We start from the raw sequence: 11,206 nt of genomic DNA on the forward strand, positions 1-11,206 counted from the left end.
TGCCCAGCGCAGCAGTCTGGGAGCTGACCTTGTTTGTGAAGACAGAGGCAAAAAAAGCATTGAGTACATTAGCTTTTTCCACATCCTCTGTCACTAGGTTGCCTCCCTCATTCAGTAAGGGGCCCACACTTTCCTTGGCTTTCTTCTTGTTGCCAACATACCTGAAGAAACCCTTCTTGTTACTCTTGACATCTCTTGCTAGCTGCAACTCCAGGTGCGATTTGGCCCTCCTGATTTCATTCCTACATGCCCGAGCAATATTTTTATACTCATCCCTGGTCATATGTCCAACCTTCCACTTCTTGTAAGCTTCTTTTTTATGTTTAAGATCCGCTAGGATTTCACCGTTAAGCCAAGCTGGTCGCCTGCCATATTTACTATTCTTTCAACTCATCGGGATGGTTTGTCCCTGTAACCTCAACAGGGATTCCTTGAAATACAGCCAGCTCTCCTGGACTCCTTTCCCCTTCATGTTAGTCCCCCAGGGGATCCTACCCATCCGTTCCCTGAGGGAGTCGAAGTCTGCTTTCCTGAAGTCCAGGGTCCATATCCTGCTGCTTACCTTTCTTCCCTGCGTCAGGATCCTGAACTCAACCAACTCATGGTCACTGCCCCCCAGATTCCCATCCACTTTTGCTTCCCCCACTAATTCTTCCCGGTTTGTGAGCAGCAGGTCAAGAAAAGCTCCCCCCTAGTTGGCTCCTCTAGCACTTGCACCAGGAAATTGTCCCCTACGCTTTCCAAAAACTTCCTGGATTGTCTATGCACCGCTGTATTGCTCTCCCAGCAGATATCAGGAAAATTAAAGTCACCCATGAGAACCAGGGCGTGCGATCTAGTAGCTTCTGCGAGTTGTCGGAAGAAAGCCTCATCCACCTCATCCCCCTGGTCCGGTGGTCTGTAGCAGACTCCCACCACTACATCACTCTTGTTGCTCACACTTCTAAACTTAATCCAGAGACACTCAGGTTTTTCTGCAGTTTTGTACCGGAGCTCTGAGCAGTCATACTGCTCCCTTACATACAGTGCTACTCCCCCACCTTTTCTGCCTTGCCTGTCCTTCCTGAACAGCTTATAACCATCCATGACAGTACTCCAGTCATGTGAGTTATCCCACCAAGTCTCTGTTATTCCAATCATGTCATAATTCCTTGACATCACCAGGACCTCCAGTTCTCCCTGCTTGTTTCCAAGGCTTTCCAAGGCTTTCCAAGGCCTTCCCCCACCACGTTCTTGGGTGTCTGGGTGAGGAGGCTATGGAACTTGGGGAGGAGGGCAGTTGGTTACACAGGGGCTGTAGCGGCAGTCTGTGGTCCTGCTGCCTTTCCTGCAGCTCAACCATACACTGGAGCATATGAGTTTGATCCTCCAGGAGCCTGAGCATTGACTCCTGCCTTCTTTCAGCAAGCTGACGCCACCTACCATCTTCAGCCCGCCACCTCTCCTTGCGGTCATATTGAGTTTTCTTGCACTCTGAGATTGTCTGCCTCTACGTATTTTGCTGTGCTCTGTCAGTGTGGGAGGACAGCATGAGGTCAGAGAACATTTCAGCATGAGTGCGTTTTTTTCGCCTTCTAATCTTCGCTAGCCTCTGGGAAGGAGAAACATAAGCAGCTGGTGGAGGGGAAAAAAAGGGAGAGTGGTAGTTAAAAAGACACATTTTATAGAACAATGGGTACACTTTTTCACGGTAAACCTTGCTGTTAACATTACACAGCACATGTGCTTTCATTACAAGGTCGCATTTTGCCTCTTATTGAGGGTATGCCGGTTTGGTGTGAGAGATCACTCACGCAGGGCTTGTAGGCAGCCATGATAAGCCACAGTCTTTTGGCTTCTTTAACCTTCATAACATGTGGGGATGGTTCCAAACAGCAGCGCTCTCATTTCCCATACAAAGTAGCCGTTGGGTTACCCATTAAAAATGGGTTTGGCAATTTAAAAGGAGGGGCTGCGGTTTCTGGATTCATGTGCAGCAGAAACCCAACTAACCCCCCCCCAACACACTCACCCAATTCTCTGGATGATGGCTTCACCCCTCCCCACACTGTGTGGCTAACAGCAGGGAAGATTTCTGTTCAGCCACAGGCAAACAGCCCAGCAGGAACGGGCACTCTGAAAGTCCACTTACTAAAACCACCCTATTTCAACCAGGTGACCATGAATAATATCACTGTCCTGAGGGTAACACAGAGAGATAAAGAACAGATGTTGTTTGAATGCCAGCAAACACCAGGACCATACACTGCAATGCTTTGTTCTGCAATGATTCCCGACTATGTGCTACTGGCCTGGTGTGGTAAAGTGCCCTACCATGGAGGACGGAATAAGAAACCTTTTGCAAAGGCTTTGGGAGTACATCCAAGAGAGCTTTATGGAGATGTCCCTGGAGGATTTCCGCTCCATCCCCAGACACGTTAACAGACTTTTCCAGTAGCTGTACTGGCCGCTAATGCAAGAGCAAATTAATCATTAAACATGCTTGCTTTTAAACCATGTATAATATTTACAAAGGTACACTCACCAGAGGTCCCTTCTCTGCCTTCAGGATCCGGGAGCCTGCCTTGGGTGGATTCAGGGTGTACTGGGTCAAGGACCAGGGTGCTAAACAGTTCCTGGCTGTTGGGGAAACCGGTTTCTCGTCTTGCTTGTTGTGAGCTATCTACAACCTCATCATCATCATCCTCTTCCTCGCCCCCAAAACCCGCTTCAGTGTTGTCTCCCACTCCTTCGACGGAGTCAAAGCACAAGGTTGGGGTAGGGGTGGCTGCACCCCCTAGAATGGCATGCAGCTCATCATAGATGTGGCATGTCTGGGGCTCTGAACTGGAGTGGCCGTTTGCCTCTCTGTTTTTTTTGGTAGGCTTGCCTGAGCTCCTTAATTTTCATGCGGCACTGCTGCGGGTCCCTGTTATAGCCTCTATCCTTCATGCCATCGGAGATTTTTTTCAAATATTTTGGCATTTCATCTTTTCGAACAGAGTTCTGCCAGCACGGATTCATCTCCCCATACAGCAATCAGATCCCATACCTCCCGTTCGGTCCATGCTGGAGCTCTTCGGTGATTCTGGGACTGCATGGTCTCTGTGATGATGAGCTCTGCATGGTGACCTGTGCAAGTGAGCTCGCCATGCTGGCCAAACAGGAAATGAGATTCAAAAGTTCGCGAGCCTTTTCCTGTATACCTGGCCAGTGCATCTGAGTTGAGAGCGCTGTCCAGAGCAGTCACAACTGAGCACTCTGGGATAGCTCCCGGAGGCCAATACCGGCGAATTGCATCCACAGTACCCCAAATTCGACCAAGCAAGGCCAATTTCAGCGCTAATCCCCTTGTTGGGGGTGGAGTAAAGAAATAGATTTTAAGAGCCCTTTAAGTCGAAAAAAAGGGCTTCGTCATGTGGATGGGTGCAGGGTTAAATTGAGATAACACTGCTAAATTTGACCTAAACTCGTAGTGTAGACCAGGCCTTAAAGTGAATAAATGAAGACTTGGCACAGCACTTCTGAAAGGTTGCCGACCCCTGGTATAGGCTATAGCTACTTAGCACGGCACTCTGTCCCCCTCTAGTGGTAGCTATGCCAACTAGAGCTTCTGTCTGCTACAGCTTTGGCTAAGAGCTGCCCCTTTTAGCTAGGGACAGAAGAGGATCATGTATTAAGATCCAGAGGTCAAAGGTTCAATACTTGTTCCTGAGAACTGAACCCAGGGGGCATCAGTGTTACATTAATGTAAAGACAAATATTGTAGGGTGACTTGATAGAATTCAAGTGCCCCAGGGGTCAGTCCTGGGACCGGTTTTGTTCAACATCTTTATTAATAATATGGATGATGGGATGGATTGCACCCTCAGCAAGTTCTCAGATGATACTAAACTGGTGGAGAGGGATAGCCCAGTGGTTTGAGCATTGGCCTGCTAAACCCAGGGTTGTGAGTTCAATCCTTAAGGGGGGGCATTTAGGGATCTGAGGCAAAAATTGGGGATTGGTCCTGCTTTGAGCAGGGGGTTGGACTAGATGATCTCCTGAGGTCCCTTCCAACCCTGATATTCTATGATAGGGTCCAGAGTAACCTAGACAAATTGGAGGATTGGCTCAAAAGAAATCTGATGAGGTTCAACAAGGACAAGTGCAGAGTCATGCACTTAGGATGGAAGAATCCCATGCACCGCTATAGGCTGGGGACTGACTGGTTAAGCAGCAGTTCGGCAGAAAAGGACCTAGGGATTACAGTGGATGAGAAGCTGGATATGAGTCAGCAGTGTGCCCTTGTTGCCAAGAAGACTAATGGCATATTTGGATTCATTATTAGGAGTCATTGCTAGCAGATCGAGGGAAGTGATTATTCCCCTCTATTCGGCACTGGTGAGGCAACATCTGGAGTACTGCGTCCAGATTTGGTCCCCCCACTACAGAAAGGATGTGGACAAACTGGAGAGAGTCCAGCGGAGGGCAACGAAAATGATCAGGGGGCTGGGGCACATGACTTATGAGGAGAGGCTGAGGGAACTGGGCTTATTTAGTCTACAGAAGAGAAGAGTGAGGGGGGATTTGATAGCAGCCTTCAACTGCCTGAAAGGTGGGGGGGGGGGTTCCAAAGAGGATGGAGCTTGGCTGTTCTCAGTGGTGGCAGATGACAGAACAAGGAGCAATGGTCTCAGGTTGCAGTGGAGGAGGTCTAGGTTGGATATTAGAAAACACTTTTTCACTAGGAGGGTGGTGAAGCACTGGAATGGGTTCCCTAGTAGGTGGTGGAATCTCCATCCTTAGAGGTTTTTAAGGCCTGGCTTGACAAAAGGATGATTTAGTTGGTGTTGGTTCTGCTTTGAGCAGGGGGTTGGACTAGATGACCTCCTGAGGTCTCTTCCAACCCTAATCTTCTATGATTCTATGAATCAGTACCTATATGGAGTACATAAACTTGAAAATTAAGGGCTCTTCAGTCTAGCAGACAAAGACTTACTTTCCAAGTGCTGTGGTGGATTCTCAATCACTAGCAAATTAAGTCAAGATTGGAAGTTTTTCCTAAGGATCGGTGCAATAAAAAAGATGGAGAAAAGTTGTTCTCTGTTGCCACAGAGGGCAGGACAAGAGGCAATGAGTTCAAACTAGAGCATGGCAGATTTAGATTAAACCTCAGGCAGAGCTTCCTAACTGTAAGAACAGTAGGACAATGGAACAGACTGTCTAGGGAGGTCGCGGAAGCTCCTTCACTGGAGGTTTTCAGAAAGAGACATATGGCTGTCCAGCCTTGGAGGGCTTAGACACAACAAATCCTGCTTCTTGGCAGGGTGTTAGACTAGGTGGCCCTCCTTGTGGTCCCTTCTAACCCTGTGGTTCTATGATCTGTGCTAATTCAAACAGTAATGAATTCAGGGCAGCCCTGTGGCCTGTGCTAAGCAGGATGTCAGACTAGCTGATCACAGATGTCTCTTCTGGCCTTGGAATCTACTCTAGGTGGATGGTGCTGGCAGTAACTGAGAGAGTTGGTGTCTCTCTCTTACACTGTAATGTCTGCAGTGAATTGTATGTGGGTCTGTGATCCAGCCATCTCTACTCCAGGCCCCAGCACTGATTGTTCTAGGAGTGGTGGGAGGGAATGATGGGTGCTGGTGGGGTGCAGGGAGGTAGCTGTGCACTAGCAGAATTGGTAGTCTCCTGGCCACAAAACCAAACCCACAAGGTTTACTGGTTGTGCATGGCTGATAGGGTTGCTCCCAGAGAGAAGCCTTCTAAATCAACAGGCACTTGCAGCAGCTTCCCCCAGCTGGGTCCTCTGCCTGGCCTGGAGGGGGCAAGGGCTGGGATTGCAACAGGTTGGTGGGGGGCTCTTGGAAGGGCATAGAGAAATGTCGCTGTCTATTGGGAAGTGAGGAGGCTGCTTGGGGCCAGGGTGTTTGTCTACCTGGGAGGTGTGTTGGGTGGGGGCAGATGCAGAAAACGGCCCTGTGATTAGGCTGATTGTGGGGGGGGGCCCCTGTGGCATGGGAACAATGCCAGCCCCTGCCCCCTCAGTAGATAATTATCACCCTGGGTGTGACTGCCTGAAAAACTGTCCAAGAGGGGTGAAGGCTGTGTGTGGGGAGCAGGATACCTACCTTGGTGGGAAGACAGAGTGTTGTGTGGGTTCAATTGGGAGAGCTAGGGATGGGGGGGGGGGGAGATGTGTGTACATCCTGGAGGAGATTGGGGCTGGGGGCAGCTCTCCAGGAATGGCTGGTGGTTGTGATAATCTCTCCCTGAGGGCCAAAGGGTAGTGGAGTGGGTGGGGGAGAGGGGTGATCTCCCTGTCGTGGCCATCTTGGTGTACATCTCTTTTCCTGGTGGCCCTTCCCAGCATATTCACATTTCTAGAATGGCAGATCCCTCAACCACCCTGCAGCCACTCATTCCCATCCCCTGGAGCCACCCAGCCCCACAGGCAGCTGCATGGCTTGGCCCCCAGATGGGCCATGCCCCTTGGCTCCTGAGGCACTGTGACCTTCCCTGGGCTGGATGGGAGCTGACAGGCCCCTTCCCGCCTCCGGCTCCCCACGCAGGGGGAGAGCAACAGCACAGTGACTGTGCAGGGCAGCATGTGCTGAGTTGTGCTGAAAGCTCCTTCTCTGTGCTAAGCATCCGGCAGCCCCACAGGAGGTTGGGACACTTCCTGGCAGGCCTCCAAGGAGACACAAGGGATCAGATCAGTCTGGGGGGAGCAGCAGGAGAACCAGGCATAAAGCTGGTGATTGGAACCCACACTGTGAGCCTGGAACCCACCTCAGTGCCAGGACAGAGAGACCCAGGTGAGTGTGGAGAGGGAGGTGTGTGTGTGTGATGGGGGGGTCAATGGGGAGGGCAGTGGATGGGATGAGGGGTTTGGGGGCTGGATCACTAAAAGAAAGACTGGCCTCAGGGGGGTGAAGGACCCTCTGGGACAGGACAGGACCCCTGGCCCTCATTCCCCCTGACCAGAGGAGTCTCATCCTGGGACACCTAAATCTGTGCCCCTATCATAGTCCCCTCTGCTTCCAACTTGTCTCCTAGCTAGAGACCAGCCTGTTCGCCCTCCCTTGGGGCTTTCCCAACAGGGACCAGGCAGATACTCCTGGGGTGCCTCTCTCATAAGGGGGCTGCATCGGCTGGGGTGGGGGAGATGTGTCTGCTCCATGTCCTCCTCAGATTGACACTACTCCATTGCCCCCTTCACAGGCTCGTTTGCAGGAGTCCACTCGGGGATTGTTCCATGTCACCACGCCCGGGGGCCACCATGCCAGAGCTGGAATCCCTGCAACACAGCTTCCTCGGGGTGCAGCCCAGAGTCTTTGGGGTGAGGCCTTTCCCAGGGAGACACAGAGCTGGGGCTTCCCTCCCACGTCTCCTGCCTTGGTCTCCCTGATGTTCCCTCAGCCAACAGCTGGGGCAAGAGCTCCCAGACCTGGCTCTGTGGGCAATGGGGACCCAGCTCTTTTGCCATCCCTTAGAGATGAGGGTGGCACCCTGGGGGATGTGGAGAAGGTGGGTGGGGATCCAGCAGTGCCACTACCTGCTCTGGGAATAAGGAGAGGCCAATCTTCTCCCGGGCCTGCTCCTCTGCTGCCAGGACTCCAATCACCCATCTAAGGGTCCTAAGTAGCCCTATGGGCTCTGCACTGGCCCATAGGGCTACTTGGGATCCCTTCTGATAAGGCTTGAAACTCAGAAGAGTGGGGGCAAGCAAATGCCCATGTGGTTTATCAGCACACCCCCCCCCCCGCACCCCAGCCCTGATGCCTGGCTCAGCAAGGCTGGCTTGTGCTCCCTGCATTCCAAGGGATGGCATCCCTGCACGTTGGTATCTGACTGGCATCCTTAGTGACTGTGATGCTCCCAGCCCCCTTGCCAATGGCTGCAGCATCTCTCATTGCCAGGCGGTGCTAGTGGTGGTGGGGCTGCTGCAGATGGCCTTTGGAACCCTCTTCGTCATCGACAACTGCGCTTACACGGATAGTGTCGGCATCCACTTCTTCCCAGGAATCCTGGTAAGAGAATGAGTTGTCTCAAAAAGAACAGGAGGACTTGTGGCACCTTAGAGACTAACAAATTTATTAGAGCATAAGCTTTTGTGGGCTACAGCCTACTTCATCAGATGCACAGAATGGAACATATAGTAAGAATATATATATATATACACAGAGAAGGTGGAAGTTGCCATACAAACTGTAAGAGGCTAATTAATTAAGATGAGCTATTATCAGCAGGAGAAAAAAACTTTTGTAGTGATAATCAAGATGGCCCATTTAGACAGTGAATAAGAAGGCATGAGGATACTTAACTTAGGGAAATAGATTCAATATGTTGTCTCAGCTGCCCCTGCTGGCCCACCCACACACTCTTCAGTGCCCTTCAATCCTGACCTATAGCCCCCCTGCCCTGGGCTCCCCACATGCAGAACTCTGGTGCCTCTCAATCCCAGTCCTGCACCTCCTGCAGCTCTGCGGAGGCCCTGCAGTGCCAGCCCTGCTTTCCTAGTGCTGAGTAGCCGTCTCTCCCACAAAGCCCTGACTGTTACTCCTTGTGCTCTGACTCTTTCCCTAGTTATTCTTGGCTGGCATCATTGCCATCGCTGCTGACAGAGCACCTAGCATGGCCCTGGTGAGTGATCAATCCTGTTCCTCTGTATCTCTTTCTTTCTCCTTCCCCGCGCCACTCCCTTAGGCACCATGTTGATCCATAGCAGCATTGCCCATAGTTCTGCTGTCTTCCAGGTGAAGGCCTGTCTGGTGATCCAGATTATTGCTGCAACTGTTGTCATGGTGATCAACTTCCTCTACATGAGGGACCTGCTCTCCTATCTCAGTTTTGCCTGTGACCTCCAGGACCAACTCCAGAACTGCCGTGTGCACGATCAGATCCTGGTGGGTTCCCCCCCACCCCCCCCCGATCCCGTGTCTAGCCCTGCCTTGTTCTGGGAGGCCATTGACTGTTTTCTGGGGGAGATATATGATCCTGGGGGATTCAGTCTCCATCTTCTTTTATGCTTGGGCTTCCACTCCACCCCCTCAGTTGCTATAGATCTGAAGGCCAGGGTGGACTATTGTGATCATCTACTCTGACCTCCCGCATAGCATGGGCCAGAGAATGTCATGTCTTAGGTTTTACTCTCACCCCATTACTGTAGTATCTGAACACCTTACATGCTTTAATGTATGGATCCTGGGAGACAGGGCTGTGCTATTATCTCCATCTTACAGATGGGAAAGGCAAACTCTCATCAAGCCTAAATACTCATGAGGATCTGGGCCTAAGTGACTTGCCGTAGATCACACAGGACATGGATGTCAGAGCCAGGGATGGTTGGACCACCCTTCCTCTCCCAATAATTGGACTTTACCCAATAATTTCTGCCCAGTTGAACCCAATATCTTGTGGGTTGAATTGCAGCATCTATCTTAGAGATCTAGTCTCAATTTAAGAACTCCAACTGGATTTCAGCCAATGGGAAGCCGTCCCAGTGGTCCAGTGTTCCAAGATAGGAGCCCCCCACCACTAAAGCCACTGGATATCTTTGGGGAATTGTGAGGGTTTTGTTTTTTCAAAATCCTGCTCAATTCTCCTTTTCCTCCCACCCCACCCCAGTTTGTATTGGAAAATCTGTGGGATAGTCCCTCAATTCCCCCCGACATGAATAGGACGGTTGGTGTTTGTATTGGAGGTTACTAGAAATCAAGTTGACTTTTATTTGTCTGATCATTCTGAGTTTTCAAACAATTCTACTGATTTTATGCAATGTGCCTCTGAAGCTGCATGTCTAAATTAGTGCAATCTGGGACTCGGGGGAGCTGGATTGAAGAAACCTTGTGGTTAAGGCACTGATCTGGAAGCCAGGAGTTCTGGGTTGAGTTCCTCAGTCTGCCACAAACTTTCTGTCTGACCTTGGACAAGTCACTTCATCTCTCGTTGTCTCAGTTCCCCATCTATAAAATGGGGATAACAGTCCTTCTGGTCTCCCAGCTTTTGCCTGTCATGACTATTTAGACTGTAAGATCTCTGGGACACAGATCATCTCTTACAATCTACCCTTAGGACAATGGGATCCCAAGCTTATAGGTCCTACTGTAATATTAAATTATAATCGTAGTCTGGTAAAGTGCCCAGCACATATTAGGTGCTGCATAACTAATAAATGAATGATGACTATTAAATATTCACACAGTGTAGAATTTCTATGGTGTACATTTCCTATAGTCCCCGGCATTACTTACAAGGGGGCTGGATGAAGCTCTTAAAAAGATATTGCAGCAGTATAAGGGACCATCCTCCACAGACTGCCTGTGGGGATGGATGTAGTTGTACACTCTAGTTTCTATGCTGGTTTCCAGGGAATTGTCTGTCTGTAACTCTCTGTCCCTGGTCTGTTCTCTAGATCTACTGCACGGGCATGCGGGGCATTGCACTGTTCACAGCGACTCTGGGGTTGTGCCTCACTGTTTCTCTGGCAGCATTTGGATGCAAAGCTGTCTGTTACCAGAACTCTGAAGATGATGTGGTAATTAAACAGCAGCTGAATAGGGGAGAAGGGGAAGAGAGAGAGAATAGGAAACTGGGATTTTTATTTTAACAAAATAGCTATAACTACAGACACATACAGCTCCAGTTTCAGCTTTGTCTCTCTTGCTGACTGCAGGCTATGCCTTGCTGGAACTTTATACAGCACAGACACCTAGTGGCTGAGTAATACAGTACACATAAATTATATCATTACACAGACGGTAGGTGAGAATGGAGGGAGGACTGGGGTGAAGTTCCCAGGTACATTGCCTTTTCATAGCAGGGCAGTCAGGATAGGTGGGTGCTGGGAGGAAGCAAGATGGCGGCCTGGGGGTTGGGTTTCATCACTGCTGTACTTATGGATTACTCAGCATGCTCTGTTTCATTTCTTTTCCAGCCCATTGTTGTCCTTAGCTCTCATGAGGTAAAAGCAGATCCTGAGTGAGAGGGGCCCTCTTCGTGCCACCAGCCTTAGTGACATCATCAGACAGCTCCCCCAATGGAGATCCCAGTGGTTTCCCTGCCCTGAGCAAGTGCTACTTCACTTGTGAGCAATAACCCATGGCAAGGGGAGGGGCCAAGTACCCAAGCAGTGCAGGATGCTGTGCCAAGGGGCAAAGCCAGGCAGACCTTCTCCTTAGTAGAGATTGGCAGATTTCCCACCAACCCCTGCCACAGTGACCATTCCCACTGGCTTCTC

At 50.4% G+C, this 11,206-nt stretch overlaps 1 protein-coding gene across 1 annotated transcript; it reads left to right on the forward strand.

Annotated features, from left to right (window-relative positions):
* The first annotated feature begins 7,246 nt into the window (after positions 1-7,246).
* Positions 7,247-10,951, forward strand: LOC141988707 (membrane-spanning 4-domains subfamily A member 4A-like). Its single transcript, XM_074954616.1, has 6 exons — positions 7,247-7,306; positions 7,887-7,997; positions 8,554-8,610; positions 8,724-8,873; positions 10,382-10,504; positions 10,904-10,951. The coding sequence occupies exons 1-6, from the start codon at positions 7,247-7,249 to the stop codon at positions 10,949-10,951; spliced, it is 549 nt and encodes a 182-aa protein (XP_074810717.1).
* Positions 10,952-11,206: the final 255 nt, after the last annotated feature.

The sequence above is a fragment of the Natator depressus genome, chromosome 6 (assembly GCF_965152275.1).
Source record: "Natator depressus isolate rNatDep1 chromosome 6, rNatDep2.hap1, whole genome shotgun sequence".
In the NCBI taxonomy this organism is placed as follows: Eukaryota; Metazoa; Chordata; order Testudines; family Cheloniidae; genus Natator; species Natator depressus.